The sequence below is a fragment of the Corvus cornix genome, chromosome 14 (genome assembly GCF_000738735.6).
Source record: "Corvus cornix cornix isolate S_Up_H32 chromosome 14, ASM73873v5, whole genome shotgun sequence".
Taxonomy (NCBI): Eukaryota; Metazoa; Chordata; class Aves; order Passeriformes; family Corvidae; genus Corvus; species Corvus cornix.
Window position 1 is genome coordinate 1694502 of NC_046344.1, and position 25369 is coordinate 1719870.

General features: G+C 39.1%; 1 protein-coding gene across 3 annotated transcripts in view; it reads right to left on the reverse strand.

Moving 5' to 3' along the window:
- Positions 1-25369, reverse strand: part of DNAH3 (dynein axonemal heavy chain 3) — a 59779-nt gene that overhangs the window by 13835 nt on the left and 20575 nt on the right. For all 3 annotated transcript variants that reach the window (XM_039560328.1, XM_020584030.2, XM_020584031.2), the window contains 29 exons: positions 24133-24269; positions 23271-23472; positions 22628-22720; positions 22210-22320; positions 20458-20572; positions 19873-20071; positions 18725-18833; positions 18269-18382; positions 17008-17184; positions 15893-15984; positions 15264-15483; positions 14300-14434; positions 13435-13546; positions 12644-12885; positions 11937-12037; positions 11753-11858; positions 10568-10697; positions 9833-10069; positions 9343-9446; positions 8048-8342; positions 7392-7571; positions 6244-6367; positions 5996-6152; positions 4959-5102; positions 3805-4471; positions 3529-3694; positions 2980-3196; positions 1844-2026; positions 751-949 (listed from right to left, as the gene is read on the reverse strand). In XM_039560328.1, coding sequence (XP_039416262.1) covers positions 751-949; positions 1844-2026; positions 2980-3196; positions 3529-3694; positions 3805-4471; positions 4959-5102; positions 5996-6152; positions 6244-6367; positions 7392-7571; positions 8048-8342; positions 9343-9446; positions 9833-10069; positions 10568-10697; positions 11753-11858; positions 11937-12037; positions 12644-12885; positions 13435-13546; positions 14300-14434; positions 15264-15483; positions 15893-15984; positions 17008-17184; positions 18269-18382; positions 18725-18833; positions 19873-20071; positions 20458-20572; positions 22210-22320; positions 22628-22720; positions 23271-23472; positions 24133-24269 — 5068 coding nt within the window. The remainder of the gene's footprint in view (positions 1-750; positions 950-1843; positions 2027-2979; positions 3197-3528; positions 3695-3804; positions 4472-4958; positions 5103-5995; positions 6153-6243; positions 6368-7391; positions 7572-8047; positions 8343-9342; positions 9447-9832; positions 10070-10567; positions 10698-11752; positions 11859-11936; positions 12038-12643; positions 12886-13434; positions 13547-14299; positions 14435-15263; positions 15484-15892; positions 15985-17007; positions 17185-18268; positions 18383-18724; positions 18834-19872; positions 20072-20457; positions 20573-22209; positions 22321-22627; positions 22721-23270; positions 23473-24132; positions 24270-25369) is intronic.

The following is a 25369-nucleotide window of genomic DNA, read 5'->3' on the forward strand; positions in this document are numbered from 1 at the left end:
AAAGGAATTCAGACAGGACCTTCAGCATCACTAACTAATGTCATATTTATTAACTGCATATTAATTCTAAATCAACCAAGCACATTAAGGGAGACCAATTACTATACAGTCTTTCTCAGCACTGTCTATTAGATAAATCAGTAACTGGAAGTATTCCTTCTTAATCTAGATAAGACCATTTGGGATAAAAGGCATTTATATCATCCTCATTTTTAATTATGAAGGGTTGAGCTGTATAGGCATAAGGTGGATGAAAAGTGAAAGAAAAAGGTCTCTTTCCCACCTCGCAAATCCTGTGCAACCCCACAATAACAACATTAAACCACACAGAAAAGGCTTATTAGAGTAATTACCTATGACAGGTATAATTAGAATTCCCTCTCCCAGCATAACTGATAGTTTGGAAGCAGGGGTTACAGGGGGAAACACAGGCAGATGGTGCACAGCACACCTCCAGCACCCAGAGCTCCTCAAGGCAATGCAAATCTCAAGGTTGGGTCAAAGCAAGTTGAAGAGATGACTTTGTGCAGGCGACTGGGATCATATTTACAAAGCTTGTACAACAGTGTCAGGCAAGGGCAGTATGCCAGCATGGCAAAAGCAGCTCTTCACTACTCAGTGTACTTGCCACTGCCAGCAAAATGCACCTCCAATGCACGAGGCTGCGTTCATGCCAGAAGCACCTCACCAGCACACCTCAGCAGCAGCCACACATTCCTGGGGCAGGGATAACAAAAGCTGTGTCATTACCGCTGCCATTGGGGTCGGGTTTCCTCTCTGGTTTAACTGCCCTCATGACACAGATACTCTCCATGACGAGCTTGACAGGACCAGGGGGATTCTGCATGGATTTCACAAGAGTGATGTCTGAAGGATTCAGGGTGTTGAGAGCTGCCTCTGCAGCAGCCAGAGCTGGCAGAGCCTCTGCAAGGTCTGCTTCACATTCGTCCTGTTAAGACATTGGGCAGAAAGCTGTGAACCTTCATACAATACCAGGTCTGCAGCCTGATCACCCCTCACTACAGCACAGCCTCGGAGAACCTTCTGTCTTGTTAAGCATCCATTAAATAGACTCTTCACAACGTTTCTCGGAGAGAAAACTACTTTCACCATTTGACAGCACAGTTTAAAGAGAGAAGGTTTGTAGAGAAATTAGTAACTTCCATAAACTGAACTGATAATTAAAAATGTCACACAAGCTTTCAAGATCAAGGTCTCTCTGGTTTGGCAATGAGAATTAAAATAAAGGTTAGAGACAGTTGTTCTTAGTTAAGTCTTACAGTGCTGATCAGGTGAAAAATGGATACTATGTCGCTTAAATTCTTTATCAGATACTCTGATCTCGGTAATTATCCATATTATATATCACTGACATTTCCAGCTAGTTACAAAAAAATATTGAGGAATCTTGAGGCTTCCCACAGGAAATTCTGTGTTACAGATATCTGGCTGTGGCATTACCTCTAAAGTTATGCCTAACAGGACTACATGCAGCATATGCCAAATTACCTCAGCTAACTCTAAATTAACTGTCTTTGGGCATGGAAACAGTATAAACTCGTTATTCAATCTGTTGAAAATGAGAATATATTAGTAAAGAAATAAGAGCTATACAGCTTTTGGAACGTGAACTAGAAAGGGAAGCTATGCAGGACTGTGAGGTGCAGTCATACTCCAAACAGCCCAAATTTACCGTGTTTATATTAGGAACGTGTCATTCATCATCTCCTGCAATTTTGTTACTCCAAGAGCTTGGCTCACCCCATTAACACATCATCACATCATCACAGCTCCCATTCACTTGGAACCCATCACGCTCCAGGCTCAAGCCCTTGGGCACTACCTTAATAGCTTGGGCAACAGCAGCTGCATCATTGGCTTCCTTTTCATCTGCTGACACTATTGCCTTTTTTGCATCTACTTCAACTGTTTCCTTTTCAATCTTGACCATCATTTTTTCTGTTTCTGCAGACGTTTTAATCAGTTCAGGCTGAAGGTCAGTCAGTTCTTTCTGCATGTCGGCAACCTGATGGATACAACAGGAAATCAAGAAAAAGTCTGTGTAAACATTGCATGCATGTCATATCTTGATGTCTCATGAAGAAAGATTGGAGGGCCCTATATTAAGACAATCAAAAAAAGGACATTTGATCTAAAGAATTAATAATTCTCTTGTTTATTTTTACTAAGAGTTGTTTCATTTAACTGAGTAGATTTTTTTAAGGTATTTTAATCATTGTCTATGCAATGCACTTGCTTTTTTCAGATTCATTAATGTCAATAATGAGAAATATATTGTTTAATTCTGTTTTTTCCTCACAGTCACTTTCAGATAATGAAAGTCCAAATAATCCTTTATTGCACAGCTGGAAAACAAAATTCAAAAGAAACCTGGAATGGAACACAGAATTAGTGACAGCAACAGCTGCAAACTGGATCTTCTTCTTCATCCAGCAACTATCCAGAAGCCCCTTGAGTTTGTGCCTTGGAAAGATCAATCCCTGGATCACGTGGGTTGAAAAAGGGATTATTTATCTGGAATAAATAAATCTGATCCATTTCCTACTGGGAATCTACTCAAGAATTAATGTTTAATATTCTCTTACAATGTTTTTCAATTTCTCCTCTATTTTGGAAAGGGTAATAGGTCCTAGAACTCTGAGGCATGGATTCTCCATATAAGGTTTTGAGACAATAATGAAATTTATAAGGTTTATTCCTTCAACATTTAATGAGTACCTTCATTTCAATTTTGTTTGCTATGAAGAGCTATAACCCAAACATAGAGATTACAATTTCTTCAATTTACTAAGCAGTAATCTAACTTTTCCTGCTGGCTTTCTGTAGAAAACTATCAACAGCATCATGAACATAGTGAAGAACAAATTGGTACTTTTATTTTTGTAAGCTTCAACCATACAGACCCCATACATGAAGTATGCATGTGGCACATATTCAGCATTTTCATCTGAAACTTACTTGTGAAGATGCAAATTCAAGCTTTTCAAGTCCCACAAGATAACGAGTCCTCATCATGTCAACTTCTTCCCTTTTTCTACTCAGCAGAGTCTTGAAGGTGAGAATCAGCTCCACGTAGGAGGTTGGTGTCACGTAGTTGTGTCTGCGCAGCGTAGCGTAGTAGCCAGCAGAGAGTTCTCTCACACTTTCTTGGAAGTACTTGCACACTGACACAACCCTAGGGGAAAATTTTCCACATTACTTCGAAAATACAGTCTGTCTTTATGTCAACTACCAAAAAATTACTCTAAGCTTATGAAGTGATGTTAGTGCTAGGGAAGGCAGAAATGTATTTTCCCCATTATTAGAAATATTTTGGACTCCTGTTGAAGAGATTTTCAGAAACATCAGATACATATGTCTGGGTATCTTTGACTTGCACTGAAATCCCAGAGTTGGCTTAGCTTTGTCCATTTATAAGGACAGTCTCCCAGTCAAATACACTGGGGGCACGAGGGGTGGGGGAACAAACTTTTTGATTCATATGTTTCTTGAGAGATAAACTCATACTCTTTTCTAATGTCATCTTTGAGCTCAATATCCTCTAAAAACTTGTTAGCAACCATTTCCAAAGCATCTGTAGGCCACGTTTGGAACCAGTCAATGGTGCAGCAGTTTATCAGTGAAGGGAACATCCGTAATCGATTCCGAAAGGCATCTCCAATAGGACTCATGGCTACAAAAATAAAAACATGGTTGTCACCTAAGTTTCTTTGCAGTTAGGAAGCTGAAAAAAAAATAAACCTAAATAAAAATATTCTGAGAAGCAACACATTGTATACAGACCTAAGACAATATGCAAATTTTTCTTCACCCTTTCAATAAAGAAACTGTACATAGCAAGGGGCGTGGCTTCAATTCTCCTGTTCTCCACCCTTGCTGCACTTTGCATTTTCTCAACAATTTCAGCCTTCTCATCTGCTGCAAAGATATTAGGCACATCCCCAGTATTTAAAAGCATGTTGATGTCTTCCACAAATGATTCATCCTTTATTTGATTATCGCAGAACAAAAAAGACACATTGTTGTTACCAACACCTGCTTTCAGCATGACTTGCTTAATATCATCCTTCCATTCACTGATGCCATAGGACTTGGTAATTTCGATCTGGAAGAGCTCAAAGGAATTCATGAAGGTGGCAAGCTTGGTCGCGCTTTGCCGGCCGCTCCCGCCAACACCCACCAGCAGCAGGTGTCCACTGTCCTGTTTCAGTACCCTGCATATCCTTGAGATGTGCTCGATAGCAAACTGGAACATGACCAGGGACATCGGTGCCTTGCTCATATTGTTGTACTCCTCAAGGTAGAATTCCATCACGCTTGTCAGCTGCTTTAAGTCTGTGATTTCATCATAAATTTTGACAGAACTGCTCGGCTTTATGTAGTCCCCAAAGAACAGGGCGCGAATATTATCATCAGTGACTTTTCCAGTAGGTGAGAGATGACCCAGTACCTAGGAAAAAGACAAGGATCAACAGATAATTCTAACTATTAGGGAATTTTCCTTAAACTCATAATTCTGTAGGTTGACATGCAGGTTTCCACATATGAATACCTCACAGAGAGATACTGCTGTCAAATATAGAACAAGTTCTCAAAAGGCTTCTCAGAAAGGTACCCACTACACCCTTTGGAGCATCCAAATAATCTTTTATCTTAAGTAAAAACACAGATAAATGCTGTGCAAGACATTTATTCCACTTCAGTTGGTCCTCTGTACCAACACAGAATCCCTCAGAAGCTATAAAACATTCTGATATGAAGTATCTTGAATAAAAATATGTATAATACTCAATGCTGAATAGAAGATTGTCCATACTTTTTAAATTCACTGATCAAAACATTGCAAAATGTCTCCAGTACTGATTTAATCTCAATGTTTAAGTATTTCTGAAAATGCATCAGTATCATCTTGGTCCCAGCACATTACCCAAAAATACCTTATTAAGGTTCTGCTTGAAGCTGTTTAATGTTGTCTCTTGTACCATCTGAAAGAAAACGTTCTTGTCATCCTCATCAACCAAGCGATCATAGAAAACTCTGTAAACCTCATGAATCCAAAGTCTGATCAGTTTATCTCCATCCTGAAAATGTAAATACAAACAAAATTGATAAATATAGCTTAGGCAGGATTTGTTCAAAAAGAAAAGGTTAGAAATGTCCATCTGGACCCTGCTATACCTCATACTAAACTCAGTGGGAATCTTTCAATCCCAAGCCATTCAGCACATGGCCCAGCATCTGCTAACTTAACTGGATTCCTCACCTAGTTACCATCTTGTCCTTCCTGCCAACACAAACTGGGACTCTCATGTCAAACCTTTTTCTCTACTCCGTCCTTCCAAGGTCTGGCTCATGGGCTGTAACCCAAGCCCTAAAACCCACCCTGGCTAAGATTTCCCTTGAATAGCTTGTAGCTGGTTTGTTCTGTTTCTGCACCAAACACATTCCTCCAGCAGAAATAAAACCTTTAATACTCTTTTTATCTGACATTTTACTGTAAAGGGATGAAAAAAAGTAGAAGGGTGAATATCACATACATCTCTCAGTATTAATTTGTAGTTTGTGACAAGAGGCAAACTCAGGATGAAATTATTCAGTCCTGTTCATGACTGTTTGCCATTTGTAAAAAGAGAAACTGAGTCTTTTCTCAAGTTTGTTTCTTTTTTGTATTTAGTTTGCAAGTTCAACAGAGGGGACTGTCTGCCTTGATGTACAGACTTTAACAGGAGGATCTTGGACCTCTGGGCCCAACTGTATTACATGTAAAGAATATTAACAAAATGACAGCTCTCTCCCTCAGAGACAGACAGAAAATACAAACCAAGGTATTCAGGGACTATTCTGATTTTAAACCCTGTAAATCTATTGAAATCATAGTTCATGTATTTTGAGATATTTACTTACTGATATTATAGAAATAATTTACTTTTTCTACTGCTCTCTTCTACATCAACATAATTAAACTACAACTTACTTGCAAATGAGTGTGTGGACAGAGCAGAACTCCTTTAATAACCCTGGAAAAATCCCGTAGATTAAAGACATAGTGGGATTTTGAAGGAGTTGGGAGAAAATTATTAACTGCCAATTTATAAATCACCGATGTCGCTTGGACCATCATCTTACCCAGCCTTAAGAAGGAAAAGAAATACAATTTTAACTTCTGCAGATAAATCACAGGTAAAAGACAACAAAGGTGCTACAGGAAATAGATCCCATTACCTCAGAAATGAAGCATCAAAGCCTTTGCTGAAGTGCCAGTCAGTAACTGCAGTGAAAATCTTGGTTAAAATGTCATCATTGAAAGAACAGATAGAGACAATATTCAAGTGCCGTGTGAAGCGTCCTGTGAAACACAGATGGATGCAGAGAGATTTCAACGTTCAAATATCCTTCCACCTTTCAGCTAGCATCCTCTAGGACTGACTGTCACTAAAACAACATTGCAATCTGGGACCAGCTTCATGATTTTGTTTCTGGCAAATTTTTGCCCTAGCAGTGATGCAAAAGAAATATAAACTGGTTTATATTTTTTATCAGTATTTTACTTAAAATTACTCTTTTGAGTCTGTAAACCATGCATCTCCATTACAAGGCCGCTATTACCCAATTTGAAATTTCAGCTCACCCAGCCTTATTGATTATGATATGACACAGTAAAACTTTACAAAGTCAAGGATCTTGTTACTGGCTTTCACCTAAAAAGAATCAGTCTCTACCCAAGTAAATTTTAGAAATTCAGCTATATCAGAATAGTTAATTTCATAAAGCCTCCTCAGAGCATATACAGTTATATCTGTACCACAGTGTTTATATGAAGGGAAGTAGAAGGAAGTGCTTTATAACAATGCAGATGTATGTAGCCTATAGTAATGCAGCTGCAGCTACATTAGGGCTTTTATTTACGTAATTTTTTTGTTAGAAAATATAACCTCCCTTATGCTGCTGTGACAGGAATCATGGAGTTGCAGGTAACATGCTTGTAAATAAATGCAGGCAGCCTACTTAGCAGCAGCAGATACAACTTCAGAAGAGACTTGCCAGAGGCATGGTAAGAAGATGTATTCCCTCCCTTTTCCAAAGAATAGAAAATGGAAATAATCTCCATTGCTAATTTTAGAATAACTTCTGTCATTCACCGTTTAATCAACATAAAAACATTCTTTCTAAGGTTGATTAAACTCCCCCTGGAAAAGGCAGAGATTTGAACTTGAACCTAACAGACCTGTACTTGGAATGACCCACTCAGTGAATGCACCTGTAGATTCACCAGTCACAGATAAATGTAGAATTTGCCATGAGCAAACCTGAACCCACCTCTGAAGTTCAGTCAGCTAGATAACCACTTGCCACACTAATGCATTTCCTACCTGTAATGTCATTCCTGCCTCCCCCGGGGGGACCCATAGCTGAGACAAGCAGCACATCTCTGATACTGATGTGGGATGCATCTTTCCTGTCGTACCAGTGCCCGTGATCAATCCATTGCCTCAGAAGCTCAATAGCTGGCTGCGCTCCATACACTTCCTTTTCAGGCATGTTTAGGTCATCTGTGAAGAACACAGACATTGAATAAAAAACCTCAGTGTTCAGGAATTTCGTTTTCTTCTAAGAAGGAAAAATAACTGAACTAGAGGTAGAAAAAGGCTGTGTGTTTTTATTTATGCTTCCCATTGAAGTAACCAAAATCAAATACAATTATACCTCGCAGGGATAATTAGGGGTGATGGCTTAATTTAGTGTGGCTGGTGATTTTGTTTAATTTCATGTCATGTCCCACTGCAACTCTAAGAACTATTCTGAAGACAACCACCACTTAAACCTCTCAGCAAGGGCAGTGCTAATTCTTTGATGGTTCTTGTGTGTCCCCTCCAGCTCGGGAGATTCTAGGATTCTATGATTCTCTGGATACCTGAAAAAAGCCAAAAAGCACTGAGGCAATCCGAATTTACTAGTCTCAGTGAACCACTTCTTTTGCCTAAAGCCAGAATAAAAATGATTTTTAAAAATGAAAAATATGTCTTACCCACAAAAATTATAGCTTCTTTCCCTGCAGGAGGTCCAAATAATCCTTTTCTTCTTCTGTCCAGCTTGGACATAATAATATCCTGGGTTTGGTTAGCAGAGGTTCTTGCAGAGAAGTTGATGAAACTCGGGATGTATTTTTCCTTTGGAAGTTTTAGTAGAAAATTGTTTGTTATAGCTGTTTTTCCAGTGCCAGTGGGACCCACAAAAAGCAAAGGGACACTATGCTCCACATATGTTTTAAGAAAAAACATTTGTCTGGCAGTTTCCATTGTTGGAATGATCAGCTCAGATACCTGCAGGAAAGTAAAATAAAACAGGAAAATCAAATATCTAATACCTTAATCAACATGAATTTGCAAGCAACTACAGGAACCCTGCAGCACAAATGCATTTTTATAAAATGCTACTGTCTGAAAACCTAAGCTATAACAAGGTTCTAGTAGATACTATGGCCCCACGTCTTGTTCAGGGCTTGTACAGACAATAGCACAACCAGTATTATCTATATCATGGTTTACAAACATTATATAAAGCCTGGATGGAGAACTATAAAGTGTGGCCTAGTTCTGTTACCCTACTGTGCAAAGGGAAAGGAACACTGGTTTGGAAATTTTTTTCTCTTCTTCACTTTTTACTCATGATTAGCAGCTGTGGATTTGATACTGAGGGAAGATTTTCAGCAGCAGAATGAAATGTAATCTTACATCTCTCATGTACTTAATAGACAAGACAATTGCAACTACAATGGAATGAAAAGTTGAACAAGCTTCAAACCCCATCTTGAAGTTTCATCTGCAGATCTCTGATGTGCTTCACTTCCATTCAGTTCACAGCTGCCATCAAAATCTGAGTGTCCCTATTTGGAAATGGAGGGGATCCAGGACTCTCAGTACTGTTCCCCATATCCCAAAGTAGTAGTAAATCTCTTTGCTTGCTTTCTCTAAGTAACTTATACCATAATATCATAAGATTAACCACTGGAAACAGAAATGAAGGAATGGAAATTCAGGCTTTGGCTTTTTCCTGCCATGGTTTCCCCAATATCAGAGGCTGTTAGAGAACAAAGCAGAACCCAAATTTTAGCCACCAGGAAACCTCAGGGCTCCATGTGCACCTGCAGTGCTGAACTTCCAGTGTCAGTGCTACCAGAACTGAGACAAAAGCATGAACAGGAGCTTACAGAGACTAATGAAATGTTGCAAAGCAATCATTAAACAGCCTCATATAGTTATTTATACCTCTAAATCATTTAGTCAAATAATTATTTTCTACAATAAAGACACCACTGTGCACCTTAGCCCCTGGGGCGATGACTTGCTCTTCCTTTGTGATGCAGTCTGTCCACATGTGCCACTGCCCATGGCCACGCTTGTGAAAATAGAAGTCATACACACTCCCTGTTAATTGAAAAACACAACATAGGAAAACCCACTGATTAAATTATAAACTTCATTAATTTGAGTGTGAGATGTTCAACACTGAGATAATGGAAGCTTTCTAGTAGATACACAAAATACACCCCCACCCTCCCATTCCCCCCCACCCCCCACTGCCATTATCATCACCAAATTATTTTAGGTCAGATTCAGCCACATTGTTTGAGTACAACAGAAGGCATATGCTACTCCTGGGTAAAAGAGCCAGGAAAGGGCACCCAACTGTGCAGCCCAAGGCTTGGCAGATGGTGGCTCTGCTGCAGACTTAACATCTGCCAGGCACACTAAGTGCCAAGCTTTCTTACTGCTTTATAAAAGGCCAAGCAAGTACAGTTACGAAGAAGCACCTTTTTCTGGGAAGATATTATTTTTGTTAAGCTTCACATTTTTAGGGCGTGGGTTTTCCTCATTCATTCCATTGAGCAAGTTGCGGAAAAACGAATCAAATTTTCTTCTGCTGTCTGCATCAATGATCCCTCCAATTGTCCACACCAAAGCAAAAAGGAAAAGGGCCTGCAGCCATGAGGTGATCTGCTGATTGGACAAGCTTTCCCTGTCCTCTTCATCAGATTCCTTTATTTCATCTAAAACACGTATTTTGAATTTTAGTTAAATGCCAGTAACAACCATAAACCCCAATTCAAAATGCATTTTTGCAAAAGTACCCTGAGACAAAAGTAAAGCACTGTTTTCGGTGGAATGAAGCCAATCTACAAAAGGAGGATCTTGTCTGTGTAAAATACTGTTTACAAATAAAAATGAAATTAGAAGAAAAATATTTAGAAAGAGTCCTAACTCTCTTCTTCAGATGCTAGCAAACAGCAAGCAAAACATAGAAAATACTCACAAGATCATATTCAGTTTTGTAGTGACACCAGTTTCCAAATGTGAAAGCTCTGTATGCTGGTCAAAGAACTATTAGTAATACTGATCAGTGAGATCACTGAGTGTGTTGTATGAACTCAACAGTAAGGAATTCCTGTGGTATTTCCTTGCATCTTATAACCTGCATTTTGTCCTGGGACATGGCAGGAACAAAAAAGAAAAACTGAAATAAAAAGAAGGTGGCTTAGGGTACTTACCAAGGAGAGAAGAATAGAGTTTCATCAAGCTGTAACTCAGGTGAATAGAGGACGTTTTCACAATGAATTTGCAACGATGGTGAATGAAATCTAAACAGGGCTCGACTAGCCACATAAACAAGTCATTGACCTACCAGGAGAAAAGGAAACAGCTGTGTGACAATGCAGGACTTGCCACATTCCCCACTGTCCCTCAATTCACCCTCCGTCAAACATAGGGCATCAGAAACTCTCCAGGTTGGCAGAGAGAAGATCAGGAAAGGGCCTGTGTGAGGCAGTACTGAAATGTTCACAAAGTCACACCATCACTATCTGATGGGGAAAACAAGTTGTTTTTACCATGGAGAAGTTTTCAGCAGGAATTCTGTTACCGAGTTACTAATCCAGACAGCAGAGCAGAAGCTCAGCCTAGAGAGACCCCTGTCTTGCTTAGGCAACAACAAAATTGTTCCAACAGAAACAAAGGCAAAGGCTTCACCCTCCCTTAAAAAGAGGCCCCCTACTGAGGACTCAGCACAGATACTGTGCCACAGCAGAAATTCCAGTATGCTGGGGCAGACTGGTGCCTGCAGGAGTGCCACAGCAGGCGGGTTAATACTGACCATGGCTGGTGGTATCTGCTCCATGAACTCAAACTGGAAAACAGGACAGGAATCATGACCTACCCTTTTCCCAGGAACTAGTACTCAAGAAGATGCACCAAAGGGTCAGGCTATCTATTGGTTAAGGAATAATTATTTTACTCTTATGAACTAAGAAAACTATAAATAAAGAACTCTTCTAGTCTTGATACTTCTTGGGAATTCGATTCTAATTTCCTGTAAAAACTAAAAGGGGATCTTCTCAAATCACATAAATAAGTTTTCTACAGCTCCAATCCTAATATTATTCCAATTATTTTACTAGATTTTAATGCCTAATAATAGGGATTTAAAATTTTCATTGAAAGCTGATTCTCACCAACATGTACTTTTATTTGCATCTACTGAAGACATAGTACAATACACAGCACAAAGAGCTCTCTGTCATGCAAGCAATGAGGTGAAAAAGGCTTTCAAGACTAAGCTGTCAATGGTAATAATAAAAAAGTTTTGATTCCCCCTGTCTGCCTTCAAGTGGGCAAACTGTGAATATCACCTTATAGTTAATCTAAATTAGACTTAGGTAAAAAATGAAGTCTCGCACCAGCGCCCGGTGTTCTTCCTGCAGGTTTGGAGGCAGAGTTTTCATGTAGGAATCCTTCAGTGGCTTCCAACCCAACTGTTGTGGGTCCATATAGATCATACCACACCTGGGAAGAACAAACACCTGTGGTAGAGGAATACATGTGCAAGGTGGGACAGTTCAAGCTTGAACGCTCTCACATTACCTGCTGACAGTTGCTGGAGATGCCTCCTCTAAGTCCGCTGGCTCAAAGATTAAACTCATTTTTGAATTCATCTGAATTATTTCACCACTCATTAAGCATAACTGGAAGAAGAGCATCACATAAACATGGTCTAGTCATGTCAGTGCTGATTGTGCAGTCAAAGCAATGCCATAAAATCACTGAAAATTCCACTTAGTGTCACTCCTCATTCATTCATTTGTATCCTTACAATACATGATATTTTATGACCTTACCTCAACTTTTCCATGTCTTACTGTAAGGCTTGCAGAGAAACAGAGAACAATGCTCTATCTTTAAATAACTCTGCAAGAAAAAGCAGTTATCACGTGCATCTTTTTTTTAAATTTATTTATTCACTTGGTAATTTAAGCAAGTTCAGTTTTCAGTCACAGAACTGAGTTCATGCATTTCAGTTTCCTAAAAAGGTCAATAAAAAAGCCTCAGTGATAAACCTCATTTCAATGAAGAAGAAGCAAGACAAGGCTTCTAGAGAGAAGTAACAGGTTAATATTATCTAATACCATCTAAACCCATTCATACAATTGGGGAAATAAAGCAATGCTTTTAAGCACATCAGCCTTTCCTGAGTTTCACACTTCCTTTGACTAACATAGTACCAATATTGCTACTACTAAAATCAAGTCTGTTTATTCAAGGACGAGGTTACAGGCAAAAAATTAGGCTACCTTTTTATTATCATCCAGCACAGTGTTCATGTTCTCTATCCAAACTGCATCCACTGGGCCATCAAAAATAATCCACTTGCGATCATCTGTGGTAGAAGATGCTTGTTCCCTGAAGGCCTTTGCAAGAATTCCATCTGACCACTCATGACTTACAGGATCAAAACTGCCATACAACTGCCCCATAGTAATGGCTTTGGGATTAATAACTTTGTATTCAACAGCAAATTCATCCATGGCATTTGCTGTGTAAAAAGGCAAACACACAAGCTTGAGAATTTGACAGGTTAGTTTTATTCAATAGCTGAAGTACAGAACTCAATGATTCCTGAGGATCCTACTCTAGCTGCTCAAAGCAAGAAACCCCAGATATCTGGCATCTAGGTAGCAGTAAATACGAAATTCCCTTACTTGTACAAGGGAAGCAAGAAGTCTGCTGTAAAAAACCACATAAAAAAAGAAAAAGCACAGCAGCATAAATTTCATGTACTTAGGGGAGCTACTTACAATATCCTATCAGAGCAAATTTTTTCAAGAGTATTATGCCAAATAAAATGCCTAACAAAATTCAGAAAAGCATAAACACATTAGTATGGCTTACTGTTTCAGCAGATGTAAACAAAAATACTATCAGACAAATATACCAGACAAAAATAGTTCAATTAATAGAAATTTTGCAGTCAAGGAAGGAGAATATAGGACAATTAACAACCTGGGCATATCTCGGCAAAGCAAAAATAACAGTCATAGAATTGACTTCATTTAATGAGAAGTTTGTGGCTGGACAATGTTACCTGCACACAAATCAGCCAGGGCTCCAGCCAGCACTTTGTATGAACTGGTCTTCCCACTCATAGGATCTCCAACAATCATGAAACCATGGCGCACCAGCATCATTTCGTACACCTGCCAGTGACAGGAGAGCCACTCCTTAACATGGCACAAAAGCAAGTGTTATGTGTTATGTGTATGAAAGTAGAAGTCTCTCTCCTGCTTTCAGATGTGACACAACCAAATCTCTGCACTCTGCTGGTTGACCAAAGCCTTCATCCAAATCAGGGGGCAGTCATGCTTTTATAGCAATTCTCACTGATAGAATTTAAGAAGTCGTTTTCCCCAGGCATCCTCCCTTTCTCCTTGCTAAACGTCATCTCTCAGCTGCAACAGCAGCACTGTGCAGGGTGTGAGGGCACAAACGAGACACTGCAGATCACAGCCCTGAACTGAAAGGGCCTGAACTGGAATCAGTGGTTACCAGAGAAGCTGGCAAGAAGGGACTGAAGCTACAGCTCTGAGGATCTGGCATATGGTTGGTCCCACAGAGGCTGTCTTTAGACTGCAGGAGTGGTAACTTCTTCAGTCACCCCACAAGATCTTGTCAAACCTCAAGTCAAAGCAAAAACACCATCAAACAGACTTTTTTATCAGGTTGAGGTTGATATTTCCTGGTTTAGCTCCTTCACAGACTGTCTGAATTACAGAATCACTATGAGAAAAGCAGGCTTTTATTCCATGATTTTTACTCAGTAAAAATACTCCATTTGTAATATTCCATCAATTGGTAAGGAAATTATTAGCTATTCATTCATGACACAGACAGTGAATGAAGAATGTTTCTGCTCTCATGCTTTTCATCCCCAGAAGTATGTGAAAACAAACCTGAATAATTTTTCCAATGAACCATGGCACTGGTTGAAGATTCAATTTTTCAATATTTTCAGTTAGTGCCTTGCAAAATAGGTCATAGTCTGGTGTAGGAAGAACCACTCCAGGAAACAGGTCAGATATGATACCCTGTTAAGGAAAGACAGAATAGAACACCATTTAAACATAGGTTACAGAAAGAGAAAATTCCCAAGTACAACAATATTCATACAGGTAACAGAAGCTTAAAACCAAATGTCCTCAGCCAACTAACTAACAAACTAACAAAACTAACTTCTAGGCAAACTGAAGCCATGGAAGTATTCTGTATACATGAAACTGAAACCTGTGCCTGCAGTTTTCATGAGCATACTGCTATTGCAAAAAGAAGCTTAAACTTTGCAAATTTGCCCCCATCAGGATTACACAAAAGGATGTGAAAGTAGTTGAAAGAATTTCAGTGATTAAATAGAAGGGTATGTGCTCCAAAATTTCAGAGCAGTGACTGTGGCTGTGCTTGTACCCTAGCTTTTAGTCTTTAATATTGATTGCTTTGTAGCTTAACATAGTCTTTACTTCCTATTAAAGCAGCATGCAAACAGAAACTTCTTCATTTTTATTCTGAACTCAAATTTCTAATTGACCTTAATTATCCGCATCTCTTTTGGAGCACAAAGTCAGAATGTGACATTTCAAAGAATGATTTCCACAAATGAAACAGCACAAGATGATTTTTAACAAGATACCTTCTACAACATTTTCTAGAATAACTTTAAAGGCACCATTGAAAGTTTGCTTTACAAGATAATCCTAACAGAACCAAAGAGTTCCTCCAGATCAGTGGACTGAAATAACTCTACACTAATATGGCATCAGCTAGATCAAACCATTCTAAATTAAGATAATGACCTGTTTCTGCAGGTTCTTATAATGGATCTCATCATCATCAAACCTAAAACACACTGGCCTGATACCTTACCTGAAACAATGGCACATCTTGGGACAAGAACTTGGCCAAATTAACATCCAGCAAAGCCCGAAGTAACAACACACTTTCATTTTCAGTTGGGTACTTCAGTTTTAGGTTCCCTGCAGCTGTCAGGACAGATTTAACTGCACGCATGCCATAATCATAGTGGTGCTGAGATGACAACTGCTCTGAGCACAAACGGTAAGTGGCAACAATTTTCTGGGCAAGACTGTGGATAATAAAATACAGCATGTAAAGTGAAAATAGCTCAACATGCAAGGAAAATAATTTACCTATTTATATACACAAAGTAACTGCAGTGATTCTAAGACACAGCAGCTGACAAGATGGCCCAAAACATCTGGGAAGCAAGACTGTAGATTATGCCATGCTAGAGAATGTGTGCATCATTTAGGAATTCTGTCTGATATTCTGATACATTTTCCAAATGATCCTGTGTAGAAGTGCACATCTGGCAACATGAGGTGGTAAATGAGAATTGACAAGGAAGCAGGAGATTAAGAAGTACTTTCTGGAGGAAAAAAAACATGGACAGCCTTCCATGTATGCCTCCAATGCCTTATAGAGGAATGAGGTATATCAGACTCAACTAAGGTAGAAAATTCAGCATGTCTTACCTCTTAGAGTCCAGAAATCCCATTGAATAAAGTGAAATTTCCCCAATCAAGGCATAATCTGGGACCATCATGGCAACTGTTCGGAACAGTGCCTATAAGGAAGAAAGAAAGATGCCAACTTTGGACTATGGAATACTGTAATAAATTGTGCCTGTTTTGTAAGAATAGCATCTCTCCATAAATTCATGAATCATTTGAAATCTATGAGACTTCTTTAGAAATCTGTTCTATTCTATTCTGATCTTATCAAGAGGTTCAAGAGGTCTGTGCTAAGCACTGCAGTAACAAATGCTTAGAAAGAGTCAATTCTAAAGAACTATGAATACAGGAAAAGGGAGGTGACATTCATCTCACTTTCATAACAGACAAACTAGCACATAGTGTGGTTAATGCCCTGTAAAAGATGATGCAAAGAATTGTGGCAATGCTAGAAAAAGAACCAAGACCGTATCAGTCTCTCCATAGCATCTCAGCAACTCACAAAGTTATAATAAATTTAAATTGGGATTGGGATCACCAAGCCATTGTAAACCCAGAGAATTTCCACTTAGGGAGAGCACAGTTAAACCTGTAAACTGGTATCAGTATGATTAGACTGAGCCCTTTCATCTGTGCATTTTGTACAACCCTAACTGTTTACTAAAGCTTGGAGAAAAGCACAGCGGGGTACACTTGAACAGGTCATCAGTTGTGCTGGTTTTGGCTGGGGTAGAGTTAATTTGCTTCACAGTAGCTGGCCTGAGGCTGTGCTTTGGATTTGTGCTGGAAACAGTGTTGATAATTCCGGGGTGTTTTTGTTACTGCTGAGCAGAGCTCACACAGAGTCAAGGCTTTTCCTGCTCCTCACCCCACACACCAAACAGGAGGATGGGGGTGCACAAGGAGTTGGGAGGGGACTCAGCCAGGACAGCTGAGCCAAGGGCTGTTCCAGAGCATATAGGGAGATGCTCAGCAGAAGCAGCAAGGGAGGGGATGCTCAGAGTGATGGCGTTTTTCTTCCTTAAGCAACCGTTGCACATCAGTTTATTATTCAACTGCTGACTTTTCTCATCACTATAGACTAGAAGTTGAAAATTCAGTTTAATTTCTACAAGAAAGCAGGATTTCAGACTTACCTTCAGATTATCAGGCAACTCTGCTCGTCCAGCATAGCCAGGATTCATCGTAATAAACACAGCACATGTGGGATTAAGAGAGATCTCTGTCCCTTCAAAGATGAATTTTTTGAGTTTGCGAACAATAGCCTGCTGGATGCTAAGTATTTGTTGGGCAACTACAGATAACACTTCTACCTAATACAGACAGAACAGATTGGAAAGCATAAGACACTTGGAGATAATATAAAATGGTTTTGTTTACATATTTTGATGGCTGTGTTTGCATTCCTCCAGGGAAAATCACCCTCAGCCTATATATTAGCTGCCTATGGAAGGGATTCTCTGAAAGTTAGTGCCACTATTTCTACTCGACTAACAGAGGCTGATCAACAGAGGCTTCTAAAAGCCTCCACAGGGAAGTACCATGCGCCTGAATGTAGACATCTAAGTTACTTGGACAGGAACTCCCTCTGGAGGCCTCTAAAAGCACTTTCCCTTCAACTCAGAGCTTAGGCTCTCTGGAAAAACTGACTCACTCAATGCCCAAAACTGAAGGTAAATAATAGGTAAGGCTGCCCAGTGCCAATCCTGAGTGTTTTAAAGTATCAAAGTAAAAGAATACTGGACAAGGAATGCTTACACTTGAATTCACTAGAAAACAAGCTACAATAGAAAAATGGAAAAATTAAGGAATTAAAGATACCAATCATACGAAATAGAATTTAATGAAATTTCCACATTTACTAGTATGTACTTAAATTGAATTCCATCAAAGTAACAATAAAACTTATCCAAAGCCATTAGGGACCAAATTTAAACCAAAAAGACCCGAGTAAGATCAAGGGGGGAATTAGATGTGTCTGTTTACACAGCTTGGTGACCAGGTCACTCAGTTAGTGACACCCAGTTCTAGTCATTACAGGAATAACTCCACTGGGATTTGTCTGTCTTGTGCTGAATATAGGCAAATGCAACTCCACAGCTGTAGCTGGATTTCTCAAGGAGAAGACAAGAACAGTTCTTTCCCAACAAATGAGTGTCACATACAAAAGAAAAAATTGTAAAGGAACTTTTTTTTCTGCAAGACAGCACAGGTAAGCGTGTGCTTCTAGAGCAGGCAGCTGAGTGCCTATTTCTGTGCCACTAATTATCAAAACAAAGAGGGCTCACCACAAGTAAAAGCAGAAAATTGGCAATACTGCTGTCATGTCTAAATCTAAAACTTCTTGTGTCTTAAATTAAAGCTTTCTCATTTTATTTGCCTGAGTTAAAACATTACCTCAATTCTATTGAACTCGTCAAAGCAGGCCCACGCCCCAGCTTGTGCCAGCCCCTTAAAGAACTTGCCCATTGCCTTGTAATCGAGGCCATCGGAGCAATTAAAGACGACACACTACAACAAAAACACAGAGAGCATTTCTCAGTATTAACACAAAGTCCACTATAAAATTCTTAGCATCTAAAATGGGAAGGGATTATAGTTGCTAATTTTGGATTAGAAAACCAGGATGCCATATAGACACAGTCCTAAATGTGTGCTTCTTATCAGCTGGTCCTGTGAATAAAGAACAGAACCACAGGTGAGGAGCTGGAAAAGACCTTAACATGTTCAAGTCCAACTGTAAACGAATAGCTACAAAACAAGCAGCACTTGCTTAAGAATGGCATTTTAAGAAATATCTACTATATATCCAAACATAAACAGTGGAAAGTAGAAAAAAGGGAGTTTTGGTACCTGCTTAGCTATTGCTTTTGCTAGATCTTTTGTTGTTTCTGTTTTGCCAGTTCCAGCAGGCCCTTCTGGAGCACCACCAAGATTTAATTTCAAGGCACCCATTAACGTCCTACATTATCAAGAACGCAGGCATTAGAAATAGCAATCTTTAACGTCAGATTCTTTCTGAATGGATTGATAAGTATTTTCCTATCCAGGCTCCCCTGGAAACAATTTACTTGTTTCTCTACTGACTTTGCAGCTTGCCCTAAAAACCCAGTATTGTCTCGTAAGTGATCCCTAATTGTGGAAGCTCACATTCAGCCACTTGGCCTAAAAGGAATGTCAAGGCTTTTATTACATGCATCCACCTTGTATATCCACAATTACACAAGCAAATGAACAGTGCCATGAGCAAAATGGTAGAGTCTGCAAAAGCATGCATTTCCCTCAAGTGGCACTTGAACTGGCAAGAGCTTGAAGCTGGTTTTATAAATTCAGCCAATCCTTAGAAATGGATGAGAAAGCATAAAGGTTGATAAACCTGGGAATCACATTGCTTTTCAAGTGAACATCTTACTAAAATGAGATCCCTGTTAACACTGGAGTGATCTGATTATTTTACAAAATCCTCACTCAAAGGCTTTGACTCATGTCCTCAGGGCTCACCAGAGGTGAAATACCACATGCCTTTGAATATTTAAACCTTGAGGACTGAAGCATTTCCATTACAACCTCTTGCAAGGCAGTGGAGGAACAGGAAGCTAACTGCATTCAAACATCTGTGAAGGCGTGCCGGTTTGGACTATTTGGGCTCTATAATTACTTCATTTATCTTACAGGCAGGCATACCCAAACTGTGTGTCTTATTTCAGATTAATTAACTGACCAGTGCTACTGTAGAATTTGCAGTTCCATTACCATGTGCTGCCACCTCTTTTTGGAAGCACTTTGTTGGATACAATAGAGTCTATTACTCTACTGGTGTAGAAGCCTATACATTGTAAATATTTTACCATATTTGGGCAAAGATATATAAGATTTGCCTCTAAATTCTACAGGAGAATACTAGCTGCTGAGGTTCCTGCTATTATTAACTAGAACAAATGAAAGTAAACATAGATCGATCCAAAAAATGAAAACATTATTCACAGACAATATGGCTTTACCTATAACATCGATCTGTCAGTGGGGTTATAACCAGACGCTGAGAATTGCCCAGATACTCATAACCATATTTCATTTCTGTTGTGATCATTCGCACTATCACATCATTCTCTTCCCAGTAGTATCTCAGCTGAGAAATCCACTGGAAGTCATTCAGATCTATGACTTTATCTTCAAGCAATTTTGAGACCACATCACGAGCTGCAGAGTACGAGAGAGATTGAAAAATCTAAACACTTCTACTGTGTTAGTTTACTTAAAACAACTTATAAGTAAAGTAACATTTACTTAGAGCTATATAAGAGTAATTCAACATTTAGAGGCTGGATTTCACATTAGAGAGGAATTTGCACTTGTTTTGAATAGGGAGTCAGGTTAATTTTAACCAGATTCCAGCATCTGTTCTAAGTAGATGGGAGATCCTTGTGCAGTACTGAGCAATCCCCATTTGCCGAAAGAACTGAGCAACAACTCTGTAAAGGCTGATTCAGAGAAAGCATTTTAGGTGCCTCTCTCCAAGAGCCCACCCAGCTAATGAGAGCAGAAGTGCCCCAGGTGTAACAAGGGCAGCAGCAGCTGCACATTACCGTGCACATCGATGACAATGAGAGCTCCAAGGGTCAGCCGGGCTCCACTGGACAGCTTTCCTCTCACTAACTCAACTATGTCCCTAATCTGTAGATTGCTCTTCTCCAAGAAATCCTGTCACAGAACCAAACACAGGCATTAATGAGATGCTGTAGCCAGCAGTTCCTAAGCTCCTATGGGTGCAATCATTGTAGACAGCCCCTCCAACAAAACATATTAATGGAAGTCTGGGCACTACACAAACATTTAAAATTCTCTTTTGCATACTGGCATTTTATTTTACTAGGAACACTTCAAAAATATTTATGGCTTGAAAGTAATGTAAGCAGAAGGTTTATCTTTCTTCCTAATGGAAATGACAAAACTCTACGATGGGAGAGGAGCAGATACTCTGTTTTGGTTCCCCCATACCAGAAAGGAATGGGCATATGGGACCAAATCCATTAGCAACATGGTTTAGTTGGCTCTAGTTTAAACAGAGGTCGGACTACATGAAGTCCAGAGATCCCTTATATTTTGTGATTCACTGTTCTGTGATTCCTTCTCATTTTTCTCCAGCTGTGGATTGTTCAGGATACTTTCTCTGAAAGTAATAAACATTTTTAGTTCTGTCTGGATATATGGAATAAGATCTTCCACTGGTGTTAAACAATACAGGCGAGTTAAATCTAAGAAATTCAGTAGGGATACAGAAACAAAAAGCTAGTATTAAAATACAGTATTTGGCATAAAGCTTATTAATACTTTTCTATTCCAACATTTAAAAAGCAGCCCAAACATTCTGTTGACAGAATTAATCTCCAAATAAATCCTCATCCACCCAGATTAAACAGGATCACAGAAAAGCCTAGTGAATTATTTCCACTGCTTGAGCAGGCATTTGAGTAAAGTCTCAGTGAAGTGACAGTTAAAACTGCTGCAGTGACGGAGGCACTAGGAACACGTAAGAAAAGTCTCTTGTATGAAGTAACAAATTTGGCTGCTGCACCTTCCTCACCAGGAGAGCCAAGCAATAACCAAGAAATCAGTGGTGACCTTATCACTCTCCACAGCTCCCTGAAACGAGGTTGGAGCCAGGTGGGGGCTGGGCTCTGCTCCCAGGTAACAAGTGACAGGACAAGAGGACATAATCTTGAGCTGTGCCAGGGGAGGTTTAGGTTGGACATTAGGAAGAATTTCTGCACGAAAAGAGTGATTAGACATGGGAATTGGCAGCCCAGGGAAGTGGTGGAGTCACTGTCCCTGAGGTGTTTAAGGAGACTGGACGTGTCCCTCAGTGCCAGGGTCTGGTTGACAAAGTGCTGTTCGGTCATGGGCTGGACTCAATGGGCTCAGAGGTCTTTTCCAACCTCATTGATTCTGTGATTCTCTGAAATAACTTCACCATTCTGTAAAGAAAGATTTCTGCCTGCATGTTTCTCTGAGGCTTCCCATGTAAAGACATGAATTAGAAATAAAAACACCTGGTGTTTAACAATGGTCTGTCACTTTTTGTTTGGTACTTTAGCTTACACCAGTATCATTTGTAAATGAAGTAATACAATTTCCTTCAGTAGGATTTCTCCTGATACACACCAAAGTAAATGGGAACAAACCTCTGCTAAGACCCAACACAGAAGGAAAAACAAAATAAAGCACACTGCGTGAGTAAATTGCAATGTGTTGTTGATTGAGGCTCTCCTTTGCTAAAAGGAGCTTTTCATTAATTAATCAGAGTTCAGTGCCTAGAAATAGTAAAAAAAAAATCTTACTTGTAAAGCTCTTGTCCTTATAGCCCTGGACACTTCTTCTGTCCAATAAATGGATGAAACACAAATAACTGCCTGTCCAGGCCACTGAAGTACCCACTCCTTTCGAGGAACCTTAAACCAAAAGATCATTCCAGACACAAGAAGTCATATAAACACATTAGATTATGGAACTGATAACAATTACTTTCCCCAAATGTCTTTTGTCTCATGCTGCAAATAAATGGGAATCAGCATGTAAAGCTTTAATACTTTTTCTTCATGAAACTTCAGAGTTAAAACTTCAGACTGGTACTACTGAACAAGAAGAGCTGGATTCCACTTTGCTTCAAACATGTTTCCCTGGTTAAGAATTTGAGCAACCTATTCATGTCTATTTGCTTGTGAAATCTAACTTATAGCATAGGTCAGGAATAATTACCTGGCTATATCCTTTTATGCCATCTTGAAGAACTTGTCTTACACTGGCCAACATCATTTCTTCTACTTGCAGAAGCCATTTTTCTACCATGCCCTTCAAGAAAGAAAAGTAGTTAAGAGTAAACACACATTTCCTGGTTATATTCTTCTTCAATGATAAATTATTTGAAATATGTTAGGCTTAAATATGCTTTCTTTGGGTGCTGTATATAAAAGGAATAAAGGTTGAAATTTCCCAGGTTCTGACAGGTAATACTGTAGTTTACACTGTCTGAAGGCAGGTATATTAAGCTAACTCTAAAGACAACCCAGCTAAAGAAACAGCTGGATATGTTTCATATAAGCATAAACAAAAACCACAGATTGCATGGTCAGGTAAGGCTGCTCATTTTAAGTGAAAAGTGTATCTGTAACTCACAACAGGCCCCACCTTTCAGAGGAATTTACTGCAAAATTGGTATGTCTCACTCCTTTTTGTAGGAAAGCCTTTTGATTGGAGAATACCAGTCTGCACTCTCACTTTCTAAACTCCTTTCATGATGTGATTCTAAATGATTTAAACCTAATTCCCCCAAAAACATGCACTTTATGCAATGTATTATGTATTAATCTAATTTCGTATAGTAAAAAAATTTTTTCATTACATTTGCTTTCACTGGATAGATTTTATCTATGAAAGGAACAATTTCTTTCTCAGAACTGATCATGCCTATGATCTCCAGATTTTCTGTGAATTCCAGTTTAGCAATTCCTTCAAAACACTTCTTTAAATGTGGTTGTACTCGAAGTGGATCCTTTGTTTCAGACAGTATTTCAAGCAGCTCATCGTTAGACAGGAAGAAGAATCTGCCAGAAAAATACAATTACTTTCCAATCATGAAAATTGCCATTAATAATCGATTAATGCAATTGGTTTTATTGTTGCTTAAGACACTAGTGTATCAGAGAGGAAATTATCATCTCAAATCCTTTTCCTTAAGCAATTTTTAACATTATAAAACTCATCACATCTGTTTTTTCAGCATTTCAATGTGACCATCTTTTTATGCAAAGGAAAAAAAAGGCTTCTCAAACTCAGGCAGGAAAGACCAGATGGCTCCAGGCAGCCATTAATTACCCTGTACAAACCCTGAATCCTGCTCCTCGTGATCATGTACAACTCCCACGGATCACACACCTCTAAAGAGGGTAGGGCAGGGACATAATTGCATATCAGCCAGGGGAAGGTAGCAAGCTCCTTCAAAAATACCCTGTGAGTAAGAAAGCCTTTCTAATCAAAGTTTACATTGTGACAGACAGATTGTGCCTCCCCATCCCCGCCTGCTGCCGGCATTTCGTAACGAGGAGAATGAGTTATGTCTGGAGATGAGAACAGCTTTTCACTTTTTGCTCCATGTGACTGTGTCCCACATATGTTTATAAAATGAGACTTTTCAGTTCAGTAGAAATGGTTTGAAAGAGCTCATGGCTTCTTGTTTCTAACTTAGGCCTTTTAAATTAATTTACCTTGGGAAAAATAATCTTTTTGACTCCAAGTAAGTATTCAGCCCCTTCTGAATGTCCTCTAAGAGAATATTTGCTTCCTGAAGTCTGTCTAACATCTTGGGTTGTTCAGTTGCTACAAGTACCTTTGTGTCTTTCACCTTTGTAAAAACAAACACAAAGCAGAAACTGCTAAAAATTGCACTAAGTTTTGCATTAAAATTGTTAGCATCAAGCACATCTATTACAGGAGGCTAAAAAGCTGTATTTCTCCTCTGTAGTCTTCTTTCATGTTATTAAATATGTTTGCATTATTTGATTGCTTTGCTTTTCAGACTGTCAGTTTTACCAATTTGAACTTTATAGACATTAATGAAGGAAATATCAGGAAATAAGATCTTTGGCACTTGTTTCTGTGTCTTGAGCTTGCTACACTGTTTTCCACTCACAAATAAGTTCTATCAGAGACACAGTACATGACAATTATTCTCTGTTCTCACTATCTAGGTTGCATTTTTTCTTTCTGATAACACTCTTCTTCAGAGGATTCTATTTCAGTACAGACTTCATTCACAGCATCTGAGCTGTTGGACAGGTCTCAACTTCTATTTAGTTACACTGATTATTTCAACACCTTTATCACACAACCACACACTCTCAGCATTTTTGACAAACATCTCAGCTCACACCACCACTGTCTGGCCTCTTACTCAACTTCTGATTTACAGGGAATTGAACAGGTTACCAAATTGCACTTCCTATCCCCATTATCTTAACCTGACACACTACCATGACAGTCCATATTCACTTAGGTTTTGAATACCCATGTCATCACATATTAGAAAACAATCACATGAAAAAAAAATCCACTTAGTTGCTCCAAAGTGTGTACACCTTGTAAGCCTAATGCAAACTCTCATTGCATCCAGGCAAGGCTTTGTACAGACTGCCAGTGAAGTCGTAAGCAGATCCTGAAAGCACAAATCATTCATCTTTCTACCTAATTCTGACCATTTAGAAACAAAAAAGCTAGAAAATTTAGAATTCATGTTCCTCGTCCCTTCAATACCCAGCCTTTATAGAAATCCTCAGTGCAATAATGATGTGATCTACCACTTTTACTGCAAGACTACAATTTGTTGGACTTTAATGAAGGTTTTTCCACTCCATGGATACAAGTATCCAACTGCAGAAGAAGAGAACAGTATATGCACATGACATTAATAATCATGTTACCAGATGTGCATAAAAACACACAATT